The 23,895-nt window shown below is 40.9% G+C and overlaps 2 protein-coding genes across 5 annotated transcripts in view; one reads left to right on the top strand and one right to left on the bottom strand.

The window, feature by feature from the left end:
- The first annotated feature begins 51 nt into the window (after positions 1-51).
- prune2 (prune homolog 2 with BCH domain) lies at positions 52-12,777 on the top strand. 4 transcript variants are annotated; one of them, XM_085279933.1, is made up of 12 exons: positions 57-119; positions 588-746; positions 2,286-2,352; positions 2,435-2,635; positions 2,932-3,108; positions 4,888-4,990; positions 10,224-10,355; positions 10,513-10,599; positions 10,903-11,001; positions 11,111-11,149; positions 11,604-11,654; positions 11,778-12,777. In XM_085279933.1, exons 3-12 carry the CDS (start codon positions 2,298-2,300, stop codon positions 11,809-11,811), a joined length of 978 nt encoding a protein of 325 aa, XP_085136059.1. In that variant the 5' UTR covers positions 57-119; positions 588-746; positions 2,286-2,297; the 3' UTR covers positions 11,812-12,777. The 4 variants fall into 4 exon arrangements, with proteins under 4 accessions (XP_085136060.1, XP_085136059.1, XP_085136061.1 ...); XM_085279934.1 differs by lacking the exon at positions 588-746 and having other exon boundaries at positions 52-119; XM_085279935.1 differs by lacking the exon at positions 57-119 and having other exon boundaries at positions 160-746; positions 11,781-12,777.
- Positions 12,778-12,856: 79 nt separating this feature from the next.
- Positions 12,857-23,895, bottom strand: part of pcsk5a (proprotein convertase subtilisin/kexin type 5a) — a 40,320-nt gene continuing 29,281 nt past the window's right edge. Inside the window, exons 32-37 of the mRNA XM_085279936.1 lie at positions 22,455-22,691; positions 22,142-22,319; positions 21,380-21,597; positions 17,440-17,540; positions 16,851-17,049; positions 12,857-13,867 (exon numbers count right to left, since the gene is read on the bottom strand). Coding sequence (XP_085136062.1) covers positions 13,395-13,867; positions 16,851-17,049; positions 17,440-17,540; positions 21,380-21,597; positions 22,142-22,319; positions 22,455-22,691 — 1,406 coding nt within the window. The 3' untranslated portion in view covers positions 12,857-13,394. The remainder of the gene's footprint in view (positions 13,868-16,850; positions 17,050-17,439; positions 17,541-21,379; positions 21,598-22,141; positions 22,320-22,454; positions 22,692-23,895) is intronic.

The following is a 23,895-nucleotide window of genomic DNA, read 5'->3' on the forward strand; positions in this document are numbered from 1 at the left end:
CACGTCAGGCGTGGTTACACTGAGTGTGATTATAACCTTTGTACCATACAATGGTCAACAATGAGGTCTGACAGGCTGATCTCCGTCTTCCTGTCCTAATTACGTGGGATTAAACTTTGGTAAGTGAAACAGGCTTTCAACGAGGTTTAGAGAAATGCGTGTTTGGGCATGGATATCTAGGAAACAGCTGATTTCTCCTGTGTTGTGTTTTAAGGGTTGAACAGTTCAGAGCTAACGTAGAAGGAAACATTAGAAGTAGCCTAAGAATCAGTGGATTGTCAAGCATCAGCTGTTTGCTTCTGATTGGACAATAGTTTCAAGCATGTGGTGAATCCTATGAATATTATCTGCACACGGAGCTGGCCACGACAGCTCCTTTTGTCACCCTGAGGGCAAACAGCTCTCTGGGGCTCACAAATCAACTGTCAGACATTAAAAGCAGTCCCGCACTTGTCGTGAATAGTAGTAGTTCAGAAACCTCAGAGCGCACCCACTTCATAATGACAGGCAAATACACTCCTCCTATATGTATGTATAAGCTGGTGTGCAAAGAGCTGTTGCAGCAGGTGATCGCCCTTATTTGGTAGTGGCCCAGATCATGTGACCACAAAATGGTGGAAGCTGTGAGCTGTTTGTAAGCTGAGCATCTCCATCGAGAGGCTGGAAGCAGGAAGCAGGCAGGGAACTTGGAAGTACATTCATGCTCTGAGACGCAGGAGGACAGAGATTCCCGAGCCCCAGAAGCGGTGAGTAGATGGCTTTTATTTGGGGGAGGGGGGTGATAAAAAGAAGAGAAAGAAGGGATATGCTCTATTTTTTTTTCCACAGCCAGCAGACAGGAAGCGAGGGAGAGGGAGGGGCTGCTGGCATCAGCACTGTGGTCCTACGCTGTGCTGGGGAAGTGGATCTTAAGCAAATCAGCATCCTCAGCGGAAGATATATGATGCTGGGTTTTGTTATTCTGAATTATAGGGCTGTGTATCAATGTGTATTTATTTCCTTGTGGGCACAGATACAGTAGACAAACAGTGAATCATCAGCATGGCACTCATCTCCACTGGACAGGAACAAACCATTCAGCATTTTTCTGTTGCAGCTGCTAATGCAACCGTATTTTTCTTAAACCAGATAAAATCCTGCCGATGAGGAACAAGGACTTTCCCTTTTCATGCGAAAGAGCGCACGTGACTCTCGGTGAATTTGCATCCGTGCCCAATCTGTGCTCAGGCAAGCGTGCCGTCATTTGATTTGAATGAGCACTAGGAGGGGAAAAAAAGGAGAGGAATGAAGTTGTGATGTAACGAGCGTCGCCGTTTCCCCGACTCCACCTTCCACTTGTCACCCTGCCTCCTCCACTTTAATCACAGAGGGAGAAGACCTTTAACCTCAGAATCCCCCCACCCCATCCCTTGCTCTACTATCTCCCTCTCCCGTCTCACCACTCCTCTTATACCCCCCTCTCCATTCCCTGATAGCTTTGGAGAACTATTGATCAGAAAAGTGTAATCAATACACTTTTTTAGATATGAAGGTGTTAGTACACTTATGGATGCGCTTGGATTGGTTTTTTTTCTTATGCTCGCACTGATATTGATAAAGCCAAACTGTAATTTTTCACTCTATAAAACAGCGTTGATATAGATCCCAGAGATAAGATTTTTTTTGTTGTGTCCTCTGGCTGACAAACATAGATAAAGACACGATATTGATCAAAAATGTTGTTGGTTAAATTATAGCACTGAAATCAAATCATATTTTCTGCTCTGCAGCACTATATTGAAAAGTGCTTGGGGATTTCTGAGACGTAACAGGAATGCTTCCATTAAAATGGGTCATATTTTAGTTTTTCTCAATCCACTTCAGATTCATATGTAAAAACATATATATTAATATTTAATTAAGTGAGTAATACTGGACCATATGTTTAAATCCTATTATAATGAAAACATTTTATTAAGATGCCTCTTGAGGAGACGTGGGGGAGTATTATCAGCAAAAACTAACTTTGCTGGCTCAGAATGAGCTTTTCTGGGGTTCAGTCCAAGTACAATTAGACGTATAACAGAGCATGAAATGAAAAAACTCAACTTTCCACTCACTAGTAGCTTTTAAATTTGCCATTTATCTCAACATTACCAAGACTCTAACAACCAGTCTATCTAACTCAGTCATTACATAAAGAGGTATCACAGGCGGCAGAGAGCACACACAGTAGTCTGGGTGCTCTCCAGGTGTGTTTTTCTATCATAAGAGTTCATTTAATAACTGTAATTATCTTCTCGCAGGTCCTCCTGGGGATGGACCTGGCATCAGGGAGTAAAATGAACTCTGAGGGGGATGATGGCAGACCAGGTGAGCGCGAATCAACAAATACCCTTAATAGCTAAAAGAACACTGTGGCATTGCATAACTGTTTCTGTTTTTCTTTTCTTAGTCCCTCCTACCTCTCTACCTCTGCAAGGAGGAGCCTCACAGAGAAAAAAACTATCTGCGCCTCGTATCAGCCTGTCACTGGACCAGAGCGAGGATGACTTCGGAGAGACACCAGATGATCTAGACATTAATGTCGACGACCTCGACACTCCAGATGAGGGGGATTACCTCGACTACACAGACCATGAAATGGACTGGGAAGGTGGGTGACTCTGAATGCTAGAATGCTAACACTGTGAGTTTGATGACCTGAAAGATCGCGATGAAGGTGGGGCACGCAGAATTACAAAGTGATACAAGCATTTTATTCTCCTCCTTCTGCACAACAAGAGCAAGACTATTTTGTAACACTAACAGCTAATGTTAATATGCTTCGTTACTTTACCAAGAATTTAATTGATGTGTTAAAGTGGAAAACCACAGTTACTGATCTATTGATCTTTTTAAAATCAGTCTACAATTTACCCACAATGCATCATTTGGTCTTTTTCTTATCAGATCCCAATACTGCCAACAGGAGTGCTACCAGTGAAGTCTACAATACAATCCCAACATACAGTGCTGAGGAGGAACGCCAAGATGGAAAACTGTGGAGGACTGTCATCATTGGGGAGCAGGAACACCGTATCAACATGAAACTCATTGAGCCCTACATGAAAGTCATCTCTCATGGAGGTGACTCAAGTTTTGTCTCACAGTCTGAGCAGATCTTCCTCCTTAGCTCCGGCTGCTGGGGTCATGTGAGCCCTGCAGACACTGCTCTCAACTCATTTCACTTTTTAAAATCAATTCACAAGTGTAGTTTTTCTTTTGCAAAGTAGTTACCACATTTACAGTAAAGTATAGTAAAGGTGTTAACATTAGGATCCATCAAATGGTGCACTCTCCCTTAAACCCCAACCACTAGAACTGAATACCAGTCCAAGCCAATTGGGTAAAAGACGTTGCTTTTTATAGCAAAGATTGAAATACAAGCTGAATCTGCATACAAAGCAGGTGCAAAGTGTCCCCAGTCACTTTGTACCTGAAAGATTTGTTGTCACTTGAAGCAGAGAACAGTAGAAGTCAGTGGTCTTGTTGCAGCATTTTGGATCAACTAATTGAACTAGTTTTTCAGTATCACTCTGAGACAGGATTTAAGGAACTTGGAAAGATGTTGCACAAATGCATGACAGTCCTACATATTTATATAATATGCAAATTGAAGGACATTCTAATAAAAAAAAATGACTCCAGGACTCCTCATGGTGTTAGAAGAAAGAAAAGAAAGAATTAGATTGAGGAACCTTAGTTTCATGAACCCTAGAGGTAACTATGTGAAGACTATGGCTTTTTAAGACGAATAGCCCTCTTGAGGGCCATTGTGAATAGATGAGATGAACAAAAATAAAAAAAAGTGTGACCACAAGCCTCCTGCCACACAGAAAACCAGAAATAAATCAATAAATTTATAATCATCTAACACACAGTATTTCTCAATTGTAAGCATGCTTTGCTATTGGATTACAGAAGAAAGCCAGGTTAAAAAAGTATTTATGTTAGGTTTACTGCATTACAACCTTGTCATGTTAATGAGCTGCCAGTTCTCATCTAACTAGACCATGGAAGGACGTAGCATTTTGGAAATACCTCATCCCACTTTGGCAGTAGACCAAGTACAAATAAGGAAATGCAGGCTGTAGATGAAGACAACTGATAACCTTTTCAGCACGAATTTTTAAGTCATGTTTCCCTGTGTCACCTGCATGTTACAGTAACGTGATTCATGTGGGCAAAGTTGCCATTTGACTGCTGTGATCCAGATCGACTCACTGTGAGCATACAGGCATGATAAATCAAAGTAACAACTGCTCTTTCACTGGGCATAAGGGGTCAGTGAATGGTTCAAAAATAAAAATGATGTGAACTGTGCAGTGCTGTGCAATCGTATACTTGTACACAACCGTGTGTGAGTATAATGCATGAAAACCACAGGGGGACCTGGATCTTAAATTGAGACCAGTCACTAAGTCACACATTATTGGTTTCACAGGCAGGGGCCCCATGTCTATCTCTTCCCCCTCTGTGGTGCCTTAACCACGAGCTCTGGTTAGTCTGTGGGTGGATTGACCATGAGGGTGGAAATATGCAGGCCATGCATATCCCACTGTGCTCTGCGTTGCAGGTTTAGTGAAACGCAGCTGTCTCATGGAAACAGAGACGTCTGTCACTGAAAATTCAATCTCACCAGCTCTGTCATTTTGATAAAAGACCTGCTGTCTGAGTGACACCAAATCTGGTAATGAATGGCTTTGTGAATAGACGGAAATTACATTAATCAGAAAAGTAGCGAGAGGAAACAGGGCAGAGAGACAGATGGACAAAAGATAAATAGAACAAAAAATAAAAGAGCAATCAAGTATCTCGCCAGAGGAACTCTTACTACTTTTATTTTTGTGTGTGCTTTTTATCAAGGCTACTATGGCAACGGAGTGAACGCCATCATCGTGTTTGCTGCTTGTTTTCTGCCAGACAGCGACCGAGAGGAGTACCATGAAATAATGGAGAACCTCTTCCTGTGAGTATCAAAAAGCGGTGACTAAGACGCTCTTTAAACGACTCTTTGTTTTTTCCAGTGTTTTGCTTTGACCCCGTTAAATTCAGCCACATCGTTCGGTGCATATCCTGTTTTTGTAGTAGTGTTATTCATTTGCTTTTTCATTTTTTCAAGCAATGATCGACCATCTGATCATGACTGATCTATATATATATATAAAAACATAAAAATATAAACATATGAGTTTATGGGTAAAACTTTGAAAATTTGGGAATAAACCAGGAATCATCCTTGATGTCACCAAGATGTATAAGGCAGCGCCACAGACTGTATATTAACAATGGGCATAGCCACTATGACATCACTCATTGGTTTGTTATTCATTTAAACATTTAGGTCTTTGCTATCACATTACCATATTTGGGTGTAAGTTTGCTTTCATGCTTGATTAGCAAACTGGATCTATTGATTGTATGTGCGCATCCCAAAGATACTGATTTCTTTTAATTAGTACTAAGTAGCAATTTACCAATTCCCTGACACTGGAGCTCAGGACTTCTTGTTTACTTTTTACCTACTAAACAAGCCATATTTTTTCAGCTACTTTTATTAAAAATGTTTCCAAAGGCACTAATCAGTCAAGCCAGGATTGTGTTTATTTGTGGTGCAAGTTAGTTTTACTTTCAGAGAGAGGATATTAACTTGCTTTTGGAGTCAGCCAGCTGGCACTGGCAACATCATGAGCGAAAGGCTGCAATTAAAAAAATCTGTTTAATGTATTTTTCACCTTAAGTGGGTTTTGGATTGATGCTAATATCAACATATTAACATAATTGCAATGATAATTTTAACATCCTGAAGGTCAGGTAACGCTACAGTCACACTCAGGAAAAAGTGGTTTGACACTTAAAATTAAAGCGAATGTTTGCAGTGATCTTATGATGTAATTGCATTTGAACTCTCCAGCCACTTGTAGTCACTTGCCATCTTCAAAGTGATGTATCAAGATGGCAATAAAACACCAAAAAGAGGGAGTCAGTTTGCTATCAAGTAAAAAGGGTCAAGTTGGGAATTACATGAACCTTAAAACTTCATTAGAACTGAAGAAGCCTCTTGGATGAGACGTAAAACGTCTTCCTGAGTCCTGCTGAAACCTCATCAATTTGATGCAAAAGTTCATAAATTCCTTCACAAATTGCTGCAGGAAGGTGATTTAACTGCAAAATGACAGGTGCCTGGCAAACCTTCCTTTTATACAAGAATATAATCAGAATAAAACTAGTTGGCAACCAGATAAAAAACTATTTGCAAACCTTGGTCTATCTCCCTGAGAGTGATTGCAGTCATTCCAAGTCAGAGCATTTTTTTGAAGACAGGTTGCCTCCTACCAGGTGACCTGTGCAATTGCACAATTTAATCTCGCCCTGAGATTAAAGGCATTGGTCGTCTCTACTTGCAGAAAAAAATTCAATGTAATCACTGGGCAACCACTGAATTTTCTGAGTTGCTATCCTTTTTTTATTCTAGTGTGAATGAACTGTTGCTCACATTAGATTCATTTTGCGCACAAAGTAAACATATGCGTTGGATATCAATGCCAAATTATCCAGTATTTCTCAAACAACTACAAAATGTGTAGAAACCACAAGTATGTACCTCATTGTGGCTATACAAAAAGTCACACAATCACACAGCCTTGTCCATATTAAAGTACTAATATGTACTAATTTGTGCAGTTGGCATTCAGAAACAGGAGAAAGAGTCGAAATCACGGATTCTTCCTTACAGTCTAACACTGCATGTGTAAATACGTTTGGATAGTCTGACTCAGCACTCACTACAGGCATCAGTGGCAACATTTACAGTACACATTTTGTAAACAAGTTCTAGTAGATTTTAGTGTTATGTTACAAGCATAGACCTGCGCCTTTTCTAGTCAGCAGAGGGGGGCACTCTGATTGCAACAAGAAGTCCGATTGAACAGAAAGCTATTAGAACATGAACCTTCTTCTCATGTGATCATTCATTTATGACCTCAGTTTGAATGTAATATGGTTGAATTGCTAGTTTGGAGTCTTCTTTATTATAGAAGGATGTTAACTGTACTATTCATTTTATAGTAAAATGTGCAATAAAGCACTTAGGGACGGTCATAAGCCGGTTTCCAAAAAACAGTAGGATAACAACCTATTACTGACCTCGAGGCTTCAAGACGGGGGTCCACAAAAACGGATGATGTATTTAAAGTCTAAAAAATGGCAAAAGACTAAATGCATCACAATGGAACAGGGTCATTAAACTCTTGTATTACTTGGATGATGAACTGAGAGTTAATTTGAAGGATTCTTGTGATTGATGGGCACTTGAACAGCTGTAACATGTAACGTCCAACCCACAGTAGTCAAAGTGTCATGCCAGCCTGTGGGAAATACACAGCTGTGTTTGTGGTCTTCCAGTCAAAATTGGTTCATGGCAATGCAGCATCGAAATGCATATGACAAAAGCAATGTGTGTGTGGATGTAATTATCAAATTAAGGACGTTGTTGCTGTTTCAATCAGCCATGACACTCCTGCACAAACACAACTTTCTAAATGAAGTGATTAAAATTCAGTGTGAGTCTAGCTTGTTTGCTAGGACCTCCCGTGTCGATATATCCACTGTTGTGCTGGCACAGTGGCGCCTCATGCTTGGACAGTGTGCTAGGGATCCCACAGGCTGTTCTGTGGAAGATATTGAGTGAGCTGGCATATCCGAGAGTTCTGGAAAGAACGGAAAGGAGGTAAACCGTACTGTCTGCAGTTTCTGATGCCAGATGGCTTGAGGTCTGAATCTGCACGAGGAGGAGTAACTGTAGCTGGGTGCTGAACGGTATTCAGTTTGATGTCAGTGGGAGATGATCAGAATATTCAGGAAACAGAGTGGATCAGCAGTGCTGGTCTGTAAGCAAGCTGGGGAATGACATTTGATCAGGAGGAGAGGAGAGCCAGTGAAGTTAGATGAGTTATTGAGGAAACTAGCTGAGGAGATTGTCAAGTTATTTTCAAAGCAGGCGACAAAGTTCCCTGCTGACTGCGAAGACAGCGAGGAGGTGGTGGAGGGACTGCGGAAAAAAAACGAGAAAGCGATAACAGTTTCTTATGGTTTGAATTAGAGAATTGGATTTTCGGAAAAGTAGAAGTCTGATCGAGCTTGTGAGATTGATGCAAAGAAGGAAAGAGGAAGCAACATTTTTGCCAATTTCTCATTGCTGACTTCAGAGGGGAGAAATGTTTAAAATGCTGTTAGTTGGTTTTTTCAAATTGAGGGTAAGACTTGTGTCCTATTTCCTCATATTTCTTTGCATTGAGCGTTCAAATAAAAGTTGCTCCTGTATTTCACCATTTTAACACATAATGCCAGAGACTTTCGAACTCCGCTTGCTTTTGATATTTTGAAGTTTTTGATTGAATTACAGTTTAGCCCAGGTGAGTTTCTGCAAGGCATGATGCTGTTTCACATTAATGTAGTTACAGTTCTGTTTGTCTAAGTCAGCCATTCCCAAAGTCAAGAGTGCTGAGACCCTCTGAAAAACCAAAAAACCCATGACGTCCACCATAATACAAGAGAAAAAGAAACTTCAGTATAGAGTCAGAGTAATGAGTAATATCACAAGCTAACCTAAAATAAAACCTATAGCTAAATATGCAACTTAACATACTTTTGAGTAATCTCAATTTGAATTTCTGTTATTATTGTGTCTCATCTGCAAGACCTTCACAGCAGCACACCAGGTGGCCCCAGCTTACACTTTGGGACTCACTGATCTGCATTTATTGAGAGTGTTAAAATTTGTAAACTGTTAGGGGCACAAACCACGAAGCAACAATGACACCAGTGTCAGTGTGTAAAAATGGTAGTTTCTGCAGTGGCCACTTGAGGCAGGCTGCAAAACCAAATCAGCCCTATAGACCCCACCATGCTAACTTCAGGGATGTAACAAACACGTTTAATGCCAGGTACAAAACACAGTTTTGCTTCTCATAACATTTCAGAACTCAGTCGTTTGGTCTTTGTGTAGACTTAAATTTTGAGGCGTGTATCCCAACATGCACTTTATTTCCAGTAATTGAAATTAACCTCTTGAGAAAGCCTGATGGAGAATATTACTTGGGGTACAGTCCCTCAAAAAACTGTGCTGCTCGTTTAGTCTGTAAAGGCTAGCAACTAATGAAGTTCGTTAGCATTAGCTGAAAGCTTAGCGCTTCTCACTCTCATCCAACTTAAAGCTTAAAAAACCAACATGGCTCAAAACACACTCAGTATACCCATCCTTTTTATACAGTCTACACAGCCTGCATTTAGTATTTAGAGCTAAATGGCAAGTAGGCTAAACTACAACATGGTGAACATGTTAAATATTACTAGTACATGCTACGGTATTGTTTGGGCCTGTGATTTTAGCCTGTTGTTAGGTGGTTGGTAGGCAACAAAATGACTTATATCCCCCTGAGAATAGGAAAAAAAGAATCGTCCAATTGAACTTGTGATTTCCTGCCTCTTTGGAGCTACAAGAGGCCACCCAAACACATGAGATATCAATGGAAAGCCCAGGATGTCCTCTATTTACACCAGGACGTTGTAAGGTAGCTCAAATAAGTCAAAAGATATAGACCAAAAACAAATGTCAATTACATTAAATTAAGATAATGCTGCTAATGCTATAGATGCATAAATGCTACAAATGGGTTATTGGTTGGTGGTTTAGGGGCCTAAGATGTACCTGTATGTCAAGCTTGGTTGCTCCACTCCTGATGGTGTGGGCGGGGTTTGAGGATAGACAGAAAGAGAGTTTTCGTCTTACAGTAAGATTTGTACATAAAATGTATTTATATACTGTAGCACCTTTCTAAATCAGGATCGCAAAGTGCTTCACAATAGCAGTCAATTCAAATATTAACACAGTAATATTATCTACTAGTCAAAACCAAGCCTATACAAATACGTCTTGAGCTGCTGTTTAAAAGTGTGTGCAAGTTGGCATGCTGGTGCTTAGCTAAAAGCACTGTTCTTTAGGGAGTGTAGAAATCAGCAATGGGTCCAAATACAACATTTTACTCTTTTATATAATCCTATATGGTATTCCAGAAAAAAAAAATGGTATGAACCCTTGGTTTAAAGCCAGAATAGGGGTCAGGGTTATGTAAGCAGTACTTACAGGAAGGGTGAAGCTTCAGAAAATTAATTTGTGTGTACTCATGTGTGCGTTTTTCCAGTTATGTGATCAGCACACTGGAGCTGATGGTGGCAGAGGACTACATGATTGTATACCTGAATGGAGCCACACCCCACAGAAGAATGCCTGGACTTGGTTGGCTAAAGAAGTGCTATCAGATGATTGACAGAAGGTCTGTCCTGTTCAGTGGTATCACTGCTATGCGATACTACATTGGTTTTGTGAGAGAAGCCCTGAATGACTAAGAACATTTGCAGCTTTGCAGAATGAAAGTGAAAACTGATGCACCAACATTTACATAATACTTTGGCATGTGATGTTATCCTCAGGCTCAGGAAGAACTTGAAATCCTTCATTATTCTCCATCCATCATGGTTTATCAGGACCATTCTAGCCATTACCAAGCCATTCATCAGGTAAAGAATACTTCACTTTTAGCTGGCACGCTATCAGTATTTGTTGTGGTCTGGTGGTTGGTCCACTGTCTTGTTCTAAAGATTGCTGCTGGATCTTGACACGTATTAAAACAATTAAGGCTGCTTAAAATTATTACACTGAGACAATTAGCTGCTAATGTGACTCCAGACCTTTTAATATAGTGTAACGGAGTAATGCACATTTATTGCTTTTATCGTGTTTCTGTTATGTAGATCTTTAATTGTGTGTGTGTGCCTATGTAAAAATGGTCATTTTTTGTGCACATGCTTGTGATGCCTCAGCACCAAGTTCAGCAGTAAGATAAAGTATGTAAACAGTCTGGACGAGCTGCAGGAACTCATCCCGATGGACTGCATCCAGATCCCAGAGTGCATCATTAGGTGAGTCCCTTTAAACCTTTAAACACAACACTGCCTCCACCTCCTCTGAGCCCAGATGGTCTTTTAAATAAGTCTATTTTCATCTTGTCATTTAAACTCTAACCTCTAGACTCGACAAGCAGCTGAAGGAAGCGGCAGAGAACTCGAGGTAAGCATCGACCCTCCTGCTCGCATTACTTATTCTGCTTTTTTTCTTCTCTCTCTCTTTTTTTTCCATCTACAGTTGAAGCGCTCTCTTATCAGGCAACTCACTTTTTAGATCACAGGGATTCTTCTGCTGGATCAGGGCCCAATTGGATTTGGCTATAGTTGCAATTACAGGAGAGAGAAAGAATTTGCTAAAGAGGCTAAATGCATTGCTTTCATCTCATTTATCATTACAGCAAAATAAATGAGCCAGTCCTTATAGCACAGTGATCTATTGCACTGATAATAAATGTAGAAAAGAAGCAGTAGAATTCCCACACTAATCACCGGCTGACTAACTGTGCTCTGAAGCGTAAGTTGCATGCACCTGCAAATTCAGCGCATGCTCGTGTATTACAACAGTAAATTCTGCTTTAACAACCTTTCAATCCCCGCCCTCCCCCGGCCCGATCAAGAGTGAACAGTTTTCTGCAGGGATCCGAGCCAACTGCAGCAAGCAGAACAGAGTAAGTCCTCGAAGATGTTTAAGTTCACACATAGAAGACAAACGGCCTTGTGTCAGCAGTCTGTCACTACTACATAAACACACCCATCTCTAATGTCTCTGCTTTGTACTTTCATCTTCCCAGCAGACCAGACGCAGCTGGTGCCAGCGGCTCGTAAATCCAAACATCCTGAATAGATGGGTCACCTCGATGCTCAGAAGTCACTGTTGTATTGAATGGGCGCATCTGGAAAATTGTGTAGCTACTGTGTGTGCGTCTGTCAGTGTTTTGTCAATTACACACTGGAGTTTAATAAGAGAATACAACTTACAATAGCACCTGATCACGATAAGATCTTTAACGGCTGCTGTAGCACCTGCTGTACCTTACACCTGCAGTCCTGATATACATGTAGTCTTAAGTGTGATTTTTTGTTTTGGGAGCATCAGCAGACTAGTGCCATTGCTCACTTTAGGGTAGGGACTTCAATTACACACTAGACAGCGCACTGCGCAAATCCATTTGTAGAGTCTATAGTGTTGTAGTTGTGTGCATGAGAAGCAATAATATCACCCTTTACTGGTTACTCAGTCTCAGTATTTCTGATGAAGAAACTACTTCTGTGTACGCAGTAAAAGCACAGGGTGCCTTGTGCCATGGAAGATGACCAACTGGCTTTTGACCAATCCAAACCTCTTTCTGGAAAATTAACCATAAAACTAGATATTTTACCTTTATAGAGTTAATCTAAGACTAAGAAGGAATAACTTAATTATTATATGAAGCTGTCAGTGCTATGTGACAGCATGTCTTTTTAGTCGTGTTCTGCAAGTGTGTGTGCGTGTCTGTGCGCACGCATGCATGTGTCTTTCTGTCTATACACGTCGAAACTCATCCTCAGTTTCTGCTTGACGACCAGGAAGAATCTCGGGTGAGAGTAGCGATGGGATCTTTGATAAGCACATCTTTATCTGTGTGTGTCCACACGCATGCGTGTGTGCGTATCTGTGCATCAGTGCATGTCCCCCTCATTAGATAACCGATGGTCCTCTTGCACAGTCTATAATGGTGTACTGAGGGGATGCAAAGAAATTGTTGATCACTGGCTAGTAATTCAATAAAAATAAATCGATTCAAGTCTGAATGTATTTTATCATTTCTTTGTCTGCCAAATTACAAATCAGCCACTTTCAACCTGGTGAAGTCACGAGTTGCTCTTTATTCCTAATGGATTTGTTTGCAAAACTTTATTTGAACAGAATAACCAGGATAACACATACTCAAATTAAATATCAACAACAATAAGCACATGGGTAAAAGAGAAAAACAAACATAAACAGGGTGATTAATCAAATTTTAAACCCCAATCCAACACAATTATACATGGTAATATGATCAATGAAACCATCACAACAAGTAAACTGCCACGATGAAATGTTAAAGATACGCAGAAATCTTCGTGCTACAAACCGGGTGTGGCGAATAAAGCTTAATTTTGTTAATTTTATTTTTAAAAAAAGGAAGTTTGGGAGTGTTAAATACATTTTACTGTTTTTAAATGCAACACATTTCATTGTGTGAATGCAGTTATAAAAACAGAGCTCATTATGAACAGCATCTCATGTTTCATTTGGTCAGGCTCATTCAGTAAAGGATAAATGACTCTGTCCCTCGGGGGAAGGGGGAGACAAACAGCACTGGGGAAGAAACGAAGAAGGAAAGAATTGCAAAAGAAATCTTATGAGATGGAAAGCATCACGTTCACCGGAACGTGTAGCTTTCATCGTCGTACTCCAGCTCGTCCTCGTTGTCCTCTCCCAGCTGTCCGTATCGGAACTTCCTGTACACTGTGCCATCCTGGCCCATGTAAACAATGTCCTCATCTTCATCATCGTCGTCATCATTGTCATCATCCTTATTCCCTGAGCGACGTTCACTGAGGTCGACCAGCTGGGACTCCTGAAATCGGCCGCCAGAGGAGCCGGCTCTGCCGCTGTAAGAAGAAGCAGAGCTGTAGCCGCCTCCGTATCCCCCACCGGAGCCCAGCTTTTCATAGCCGCGGGGAGGGATGTCTGAGCGCACGTTTTTCAAGCGGGAATGTCTGATAAGGACGATGACGGTGACCAGAACCAGCACCAGCAGGACGCAGGCTATAATGAAGACTGTCAGGTTACCTCTGGCCTCCTCTTCCTCCTCATTCCTGAATGCCAAGTTGGTGCTGAGAATGCACTCACCTGGAAAGAAAACAGAAGTTTAGACACTGATACAAAAAGTAACTGTGGTACCTGAACAGGAGCTTTAATGATAATAAAACTGAAAGGGCAGTCAACAGATTTTGTGCAGGCAGTGAAATTTCCTTGGAATGAAAAGTACCATGAATGTCTTTAGTGGCTCTGGAGGGAGCTTTTCAAAATCTGAAACAAAATGTGAAATATGAAAGCTTTTGTAGGTGCTCCTGGTTTCCAAAAGTAAAAAAATGTGATATTCACTGTGAACTTTTCTACAGTTTGAATCAAAGTGAAGCTCTGTTGGTTGGAAACACTGGTGGAAAAAGGTTAACAAGCCCATCAGAAAATACCCTTCTCTGTAAAGAAAAGCCAACGGAGAAGCTTGTGTTTGTAAAACTTGGTTTCATGGGAAGAAAAAACAATACCAGAGAAAAATATTTGGAGTAAATTATGCCCCACTCTTTTGCTTATAATGGCAGCAACAAAGGATTGAATTTACTACCAATCTGTCTACATTCATATTTGGAGCTACCTGCCATGCCAGAATTACAGAAAATATAATGTTACTGAAATAACTTCATAAAACTCATAGTCAGAGCTGGTCTACTAAATTTTCAGCAGAAAATGCTGTTTCTGTTTCAGCAGCGTTAAAGATAATGGTTCAATTAAATGCAGATTTTACAGTTAAATCCATAATTTGTTTGGTTTGTTAGGACTATTTTTGCAGTTTTGCCGTTGTAATATTAAAAATGAGGCCCATATAGGGCTGGGCGATATATCGAGGTTTTAAAAAATATCGATATATTTTCATATGTGACAATATCGTTTATATCGATATAGTATATGTTACGTTATAATTATAACTTGTGGAGCCGCAAGTTTGCCTGTCTTTCGTCCACTTTTGTCTCTATGCAACGTTACTGGGCCTTGCGTCTCCCCCATCGCTTCACCTGCAGGCAACGACAAGATGGACACGGCAAATCTCCGTTAACGAGTTACCGCGGATCACCCCGTGCGTGGGGCTGGACGGCGTCAACGTGTTAGCGAGCTAACCGCGCTAACGACATGCATGGCCTAAAATCCTTTCATTTTCTCCAAAATCAATAGTGCGCCTTTTGTATGAATTCTGGTTGTGCTTACTGACCGCGAACCGATTTTATGTGGAACACAGCGCTCAGCAATCTGTCAAGAAATGTTCTAGTTCAACTTTGGTAAGCTACGGAGCTGCACCGCTTGATGGATTGTCGGAGTATTACGGCTACCGTAGTCCGGAGCCTCGCGGAGTGATACGTACTGTGCTTCAACGTAATATTACCGTATTTTGTGTGTATAAGCACCATAAATGGCACCTGTTAAGAGACATGATTACGAAGCAGATTTCAAACTCCAGGCTGTCAGTCACGCAGTACAAGTTGGGAACAGAGCAGCTGTGAAATCTGTCTTTGTTATTATGCTCAGCGTCTTTTAGTTTACATTTTGACTGCACAATTGTGAGCTTTTTGTTATGCACAAAAACAACATTGTTTTCTTTTATTTATGGAGCATTATTATTTAATAAATGCTGATAATTTATTTTTGAGTAATTTCTTCACGTACATCTGTGCTGTATGTTAATAAAAGTGCCTGTGTGACATCTGGGACACAGCTTTGACTAAGAACTCTCTTTTTGTTCTTACCTTATGGCTTAAAAAAAATATCGAGATATATATATCATATATCGCCATCCAGCTAAAAAATATCGAGATGTGAATTTTGGGTCATATCGCCCAGCCCTAGGCCCATGGCAAGTGAACGAGCTCATAATTAAGCTGAAAAACACAAATAAAAAACTACAAGTAGGCAAATCAACAATATTGTGCAATCTTAAAAAGCAGAGATATTGGCCAGCTCCGCAACACCAAATAGCCTGAAATATCACAGACGACAACTAAAGAGATGGTGACAGAGTTATTTCCATGGTTAAGAAAATCATGTTCACAACATCTAAGCTATTTAAGAACACTCTGGGAGTTAGGCATAACAGAGGTTTTACAACAAGGTGGAAACAACTGGTTACACTCAAGAACAAAAAGGCCAGTTTAGACATCTAAAAGAGGCTACAAAATCTGGAGAAACAGCTTATGATCCAAAGCATATGACATTACCTGTCAACGGAAAAATTATGGCATGGGCATGTTTGGCTGCTAGTGGGAACGGGCCACTAGTGTTTATAAGTGATCAGGCAATCAGGATGAATTGTGAAGTGTACAGGGCTGTAGTCTCTGCTTAGATTCAGGCAAGTGTTGGGCAGTGCTTCTCAGCGCAACTAGATAATGAACCAAAGCATACTGCAAAAGCAACCCAAGAGTTTCTCAAAGCAACAAAACGGGATATTCTTCAATGAGCAAAACACTGATCTGATCTCAGCCCAAGCTTTTCAGTTATTAAACACAAAACTAAAATTACAAATAAATATGTCTTTTATTGACCTAATAGTAATATAAGCAGAGGAAAAAACAATTCTGCAACCAATAGCTCCTCTTACTTAACAACTAAATGAAATAGCAACTCAGCTGCATTATGGGAAAAGTGTCCAACCTTTAACTGATCATTTCAAACCTGAGGATCTGAGGTCGTTATTTTAGGATCTCTCTTTTCTGGGGGACATTTTATAGACCAAGACATCAATCAACTGCTGTAATTTCAAAAAAAATAATTAAAAGATTGATCGCTAATGAAAAATGTAATTAACCACAACCTTTACTCGTCAAGAGATGTGATAAGTTTAATCTAAACATCTTCCCTCCCTACCTGTAAGGAAGAGATCATTCTCACTAACTTCTGATGCACAGTTCACATTCCCAGTTGTTTTATTCTGGAAGCAGGCGTGAAATATGACACAAACTGCTCACATTCTAGCAGACGTGCAAGGGAAGAAAGAGTTAAGGAAGAAAATTACAACCTGAACACAATGATAACTCTCAGCATACAAGATAGAAGTTCAGCCTACCCCGTGTCTCTGTGCAGTTACAACAGTCTTGCTGCTGGGTTTTGGTGTCTTCCTCTTCATCTTCGTGGTGGCAACAAAGTAGACAGCGCCCTCCAGCCTCTAAAATAGCCTGAGCAGAACACACTGTGCAGTTGGACGGACCGGGTCCCCGACACTCCAGGCAGGAACTATCACAGTCTTCACACGAGTGGCTTGAACCCTGATGAAGGACAGGGGTGACTCAGAGCTACAGCATTTTTGCATCATAACTACTGATTCTTTGCTTCCAAAAGTTTTTTTTTAAATGCTGAATAAAAGCGCAACCAGCCTCTCAGCACAGTCAATTAACATTCATCTACCTGTCCAACAATTTCAATCAACAGCTTCACAGCATGAGCTGCGAGGCTTATTTAGAAATTGTGACACAGTAATAATTTTCGCTGTGATGTTTGAGATTTCTCCTGGTGCAGTAATAACCCAGTCTGAATTACATTATGTGATACCTGGGGCCAAAGCATTCAAAGTAATTATTTTGCTGAACGACATGTACTCGTGTTTTTTTAATTTTTTAATGAAAAGTTAATATTTGTGAAATTAAAAATGCTGGTACCTTTATTATGGGATGCTGGCCTTTATCGCATATGGACTCACACCTGCCATATGACAGCAGGTAACCAGGGTAGCAGGAGTCACAGGACTCGGGAAGTTTTCCTGTAGGTACATGACAATGTAAAGGGTTAGCCTGATGATTTTCTGTGTTTTTATTACTGTCAAAAAAATGCTTAAAATGCTGTGTCAAACTTTTAATATCACCAGCCACCTTCTTTAATTTAACTTAAAGTTCAAATGTTTGCATTATTCTTTTATAAACAATTTAATCCAGGTACTCAAGGTTGAAGTAGCAAAAACTGCACTCACAGTGGTGTAAAAAAAGGTTTGCCCCCTTCTAAACCTACACGGTGCTGTGTGAAACAATGAGTTCATTTTCAGTTTCTGAAAATAAACTATGTTTCCACACCCAGGCCTGATTACTGCCACAGCTGTTCATCAAGAAATCACTAAATTAGGACCTGGTTGACAAAGTGGAGCAGATCAGAAGATTCTCAAAAGCCGGACATCATGCCGTTTGGCTGGCCCATTAAAATCACTCCACGAGCACAGCAACAACTCATTCAAGAGGTCACAAAAGATCCCAGAACACCATCTACAGAACTGCAGGGCTCACATGACTAAGGTCAGGGTTCATGGCTCCATCATATGAAAGAGACCTGGCTTAAATGGCCTGCACTGCACAGTTCAAAGACAAAAACCACTACTGAGCAAAAGGAATATAAGGGATTGTCTCTTTTGTGCCAGAAAACATCCTGATGATCCCCAAGACTTTTGGGAAAATACTCTGTGGACCTCCAAAAGTTGATTCTGTTCATCTAGACGTGGCGTTTTCAGTGGGAGAAACATTTTGTCACTCATCCAAGTGACTTCTTCAGCCTCAGCTGACTGCAGGTTTCCCCAATCTTATAAACAGTACATTTGCATAATGAGTGAAACCAGCACCACTGAAGGAACAATGGGCTGGTTGATCAACAACCACTGATCAATGGCCATGAGTACCATTCACAGAGAGCTGTGGAATGGCTGCAATCACAGCATTGTAAGATGGTGACAGATGTACCCTTAGGCCCTCTCCTCGATCCAGAGATGGTCTTTACCTTTTCACGTAAATGGCCTCCTTGACTCCGCACTCAAACCAGCTTTCCTCCCTGTCCAGGATGTGTTCATCCTCATCCTTGAAAGAGTGTCCACTGGCCTGTAGGTGTAAATAGACCACAGAGTCCTGGCCTGACGAGATAGCTCTTCTGTGTTGTGCCATCCGCTTCGCCAGAGGTTGTTTGGTTTCCCTGATGTATGAATCCTGGCAATCCTCCTGGCACTTAACAGCGTACACTATGTTACTCTGTTTGTGTTGGGGGACCCGATCCTTGGGGTGGACCAGTTTTTGGCGCAGCGTGTTTTGGGGTTTAAAAGCCACAGAGACCCGGTGTTTAGAAAAAATGCATCTCAAATGCTCCGATACTCCTGACACGTACGGGATCACTACAGGTTTTCGCTTGGGCAGCAGTTGTCCTTCTCTCCTGGATCGGCTGGAGCTTTCTTTAGGCGCCTTCCCAGCTTTGACAAAAGACCAGCTGGGATAACCACATTTACTCAGGGCCTTCTTGATGTGATGTTCTGGTGTGTCTGTGGGGATGGTGTTTGCTCTGTGCTGTAGCTTAAATACTCATCCGTATGTGTAGGTTTACGGTACACAACAGCTTTTAAATGTCCCCCATTACTGATGGAAATCTCACAGTCTAAGAAGGCTAACCTGCCACTTTTCATATCCTCCCTGGTGAATTTGATGTGTCAGTCCACCGAGTTAATGTGATCCGTGAATTGCGGTAGGTCCTGAGATTTGATTTTCACCCAGGTGTCATCCACATATCTGAACCAATGACTTGGTGGTGTTCCAGGGTAGGATAGCAAAGCCCTCTTTTCCACTTCTTCCATGTACAAATTGGCCAAATGGGTGAAACTGGGGAGCCCATGGCACACCCATGTTTCTGCCTGTAGAACTGACCCTTGCATGTGAAGTAGGTGGAATGAAGACAGTTCCAAAAGCAAACACACTTGGTCGATGCTGAGACTGGTCCTGTTGTTGAGGTTGGGGTCATCCTGTAATCTCTTACACTCTGTGGACCGACAAGACAAAAATTGAACTTTTTGGAAGGTGTGTGTCCCATTCAGGTGGGGCACTTGCTATGGCATGACTTTTAAAAAACCCTGCTCGAAAACCCTCCAGCGTGGCTGAATTACGACAATCCTGCAAAGATGAGTGCGGCAAAATTCCTGCACAGCAGTCACTTGTGGTCTACGTAGGTTTGGAATGTTTCCCTTAATAATAAACACCTTATTTGTTAACTGCATTTTGTGTGTCTTTTTTTGATCTTAAACATTTAAGTGTGACAAACATAAAAAGAAAACAGGAAGGGGGCAGACACTTTTTCACACCACTGTAACTGAATGGCTGCTAATGGCTGGTTTAAGCTGTCCTTTACAGTTTTAAAAAGCATGTTTACAAATTGGCACAAAAATGTTTTTGGCCTTTCTTTTTCACAGCTGTGAGGTGTGTGAGCAGAGTGTGATTTGCATGGTGGGAGTATAAAGAAAAATATAAAAATTCCTCCTCCCCTTCTGATTTTAGTGCTGAATCTTGAAACTGCCTACAGCGCAAAAAACAATCAAATCAGAAACTGACTTTCACTCTCAGCAGTCGTGTTCCTGTGACAGAAAAGATGACACAGCGTAGGGCGAACGATCTGAGCCATTTCTGAGCCAAGCAACTTTTCAGTAAGGTGCCAAGCACTGAGTGAAAACTACCATTAACAAAATAAAAAAGAAATGATTCGGAGTGTCATGTTTTACAGGAGACTCACCCCCCCAAAGGAAAAAAAAAACCTACTACAGCTTCTTATTTAAAATGCTACACTGCAGTTATGCACCAAGGCTGGATGATTCACTCATTGAATCAATCACAGTTAAAACTTTGGTCCATGATGTTGTGAGAATTATTCACTCTCAAACTCGCGAGGGTTAATTATGGCACGTTATTATGTTTATAACAGGGATGTCAAAACAGTTTTTCATTGTCGGCCACATACAGCCCACTCTGATGTTAAGGAGACTGGACCAGTGAAGCTCTCCTTTCTGTCAGTGTAAAGAAGAAGTATATATTTAATCCTGTGTAGTCATTTAATTGTAATCAAAGCTGCTAAGCTTGTGACAATACAGTTAAAAGTCCAAAATGTATACCTTCCGGCTTTCAAAAGCCAGTCAGTGGGCTGGATTAGAGTCTTTGCCTGGCTGATTCTGCCACCTGGGCCTTATTTTTGACACACATACACTAACTGCAGTAGTAAATAATTCATAGTTTAACAGGCTTCATAGTATATATGGCAACACTGGTTTCTTTACATTTTTTTACTTTATTTTTTATCATCTCACTCATTAAAAGTGATATATGATATCATTTTTAGTGGGCAGCATTTACATAGATGCTAATTACTCCTCACATTTGCTTATTGAAGTAGAGTGTCCTCTGTTGCATTTTAATGTAATTAAGTGACAAATACCATCACCTGCTGTGCAGTTAATTGTACTATTAACAAGAAGTCTGTGCTTCAGTTGTGGTGAATAAAATTCTAACATTTTATTTGTAGTCAGATTAAAAAGCAGGTGTCTGTGTCTGTGGGTGCAGCTTGCTAACCACTGCTTAAATAAACAGGTGATGTCTGGGTGGCTTTACATCTTTAATGTACAGTCTGTGATCTACAGTACTATACATCTGTCTGTAACATTTTTAATGTTACTTTCACCACATTTCATAGTCTCCAATGATTATATAGCTATTGACATGGAGAAAAAATAGTATAATCAAAATATTATGAGTGTGTGTGTGTGTGTGTGTGTGTGTGTGTGTATGCAATACATGAAGCTTTTCCTGACACTTGTACCTGAGCAGGTTCTGCAGCTGGCGTGGCAGTGCTCGCAGGTCCTGTGCACAGTGTCATGGTAGTATCCTTGAGGGCATGAGGCGAGACAACGGCCTTGTTTCCGCAAATAAATGAGGCCCGGAGCGCAGCTCAGGCAGCCGTTCTCCTCATCGCTAATACACTCACCACAACTGGGGTCACACTTTTCACACATTCTTGAGGCAGTGTTTCCATAGTGACTAGAGGATGGACAGATGGTCAAAAGTTATCACAGACTGCATTCAATTAAAAGAAATGAGATTAGAGCTTTGCTATTCCTCAAAGGAAATATCTTTACTCAGACTCACATTTAGCCATAGACATCTATAAATACTAACGTAATAGAGTAGAAAAAGAAAACAAATATTACTCTTGCATTGCTAGGCAATGCTGCATTGTCTGCATGCTGGTCTGTACAGTCTTTATATCCTGTTTGTGTTTTCTGAGTGAGTATTTAGCTGCATATCAGTTTAACGGTACATTAATTTGACTCCTAATCACCGCCTACTCCCTCAAAAATAAAGTATTATTAGCCTTTTATAGGCTATTTAAATGTCTGACCAAATTAGCTTGTACCTCCATATTGCACCCTGTCCATGTAATTAAAGAGCAACGGTTCAGTGTCCGTAACCTATTTGTGTGAATATGCTGATCTTTTTTCGTTAACGGCTACACTGTCTAACTGCATTTAATGTGATAATATGATGGATGAGCAGCAGAAGGACGGGGGGCAGGTTAAACTACCTGTGCTGGCAGGTCTCCACGCATTCTTTGCCCTCTCGAAATAGGTGGGCTTTACATGTGAGGCACTCGTGGTTGTGCTTTCCAACACAGGACTTACAAGAAGCGTGGCAGGGTTCGCATTTCTGCCCAGACTCCTGCTCGTAGTAGCCTGTTGGGCATTGATCCACACAGGTGCCATCTGTACCAACAAACACACGATCACGGGGGCTAAGCAAACATCGCAGATGCCTGACAAGCTTTCCAGGACACACAGCCTTGAGAGAAATCACTAGCTCTACCAAAAAAAAGAAGAAAAAAAAAGAACTCGACTCACTGAGCAGGAGATGTCTTGGGTTGCAGCTCAGGCAGTGGGTTTTGCCAGGACCCGAACACCTGTAGCAGTATTTGTGACACGGATGGCATTCCCCGTGCTGGTCTATGTACTGGTGAGGCGAGCACTTACTGGCTGATGGAATGCACTGGCTGTTACCATCCAGCATCTGACCCTCTCTGCAGCTGGTGCAGGAGCTAGCATGAGGTCCAAAGCACGTGAGACATGATGTATTGCAGTCTGGAAACAGAATTAGGAAGTAATTTAGTAGGATAGTATCAATGTTCCATCTCGACTTGATATCTATATCATTTTAATATAGTTTGACACCAAACTATAATCATATTAGGCAGAAGAATAAAAAAAAATACCATGCCAGGACTAAGTGCCAAAATATGTTTTACAAGTAAAAGTCCTGCAATGACAATGTTATATAATGTTTTACTTAAGCGTGTCTTTCCATACAGACTCAGACAAATCTGAAAAGGTTCCCCACCTCAGAATCAGATTATTTAATAAAATAACCTTATTTTAACCTTATATACATACATTAAGCCATGTATTGTACTATATATATATATATATATACACACATATGAAAAATACTGTAAATTTTTCTAAAATACAAGACCTTAGGAACTGCAGAGAGAATAGACAGAAAACCCCAACAATCAGATGACCCTCTATGTACAAGCAGTTAGTGGCGACAGTGGGAAAGAAAAACTCCCTTTTAACAGAAAGAAACCTCAGAACCAGGCTCAGGGAGGGGCTGCCATCTGCAGAGGCAGAAGAAGCTTGGAGCTTGAGTTTGGGAGACAAATACTCTCTCTCTTTTTAAATTATGAGTAAAATGTTGCTCTTTTGTTTATTTCTCTTTTGATAAAGCTCAGAGTTATAGATCAGATGACCCTGAACCGTCCTTGAGTCTTCTCTCCTCATCTATTTGCATGCCACTGTTCTTTGTTTTTCTCTCTTGTGAAGTTCTGCTAAAGTCTGTTTGTTGTTTATCATCTCTCTGTGCTCTTCTCTCCTCTCTTCCCTTTCCCCTTACCCCCCCCTCCAGCCGGTCACAGCAGATGGCCACCCTCCCACCCTGAGCTTGGTGCTGCTGGAGGTTTCTTCCTTTTAAAGGGACTTTTTTTTTGTTTTGTTTTTCGCCCGTCTGCCACCAAGTGCTTGCTGAAGGGGGGATTATTGGATAATTGGGTTTCTATCTATAACGCTGTTATCTTTATACTTAAAATACAGAGTGCCTTTAGATGACTAATGTCATTTAAGCTGATCTGGTGCTCTGTACATTTCATTAAATATAATGGTTTCCACATATTTGGTTCTCAAGCTACAGGATGACCCTTGAAAACATTTTCAGCAACAAAATTAAACTCTGTCCATTTCACCGCACAGCAGACACAGGTACATGCAAGTGGATGCATTTCCGTTGGCA

The sequence above is a fragment of the Mchenga conophoros genome, linkage group LG7, assembly GCF_057382185.1.
Source record: "Mchenga conophoros isolate Kocher_MC1m ecotype Shallow Benthic linkage group LG7, M_conophoros_male_GT1.1, whole genome shotgun sequence".
NCBI lineage: Eukaryota > Metazoa > Chordata > Actinopteri > Cichliformes > Cichlidae > Mchenga > Mchenga conophoros.

Excerpts from the sequence above, each read along its gene's own strand:
- prune2 (XM_085279934.1), top strand. The coding sequence starts at position 2,298 with ATGGACCTGGCATCAGGGAGTAAAATGAACTCTGAGGGGGATGATGGC. Across the intron at positions 2,353-2,434 it reads GGGGGATGATGGCAGACCAG|TCCCTCCTACCTCTCTACCT; the intron begins GTGAGCGCGAAT and ends TTCTTTTCTTAG. Across the intron at positions 11,655-11,777 it reads ACTGCAGCAAGCAGAACAGA|CAGACCAGACGCAGCTGGTG; the intron begins GTAAGTCCTCGA and ends TCATCTTCCCAG.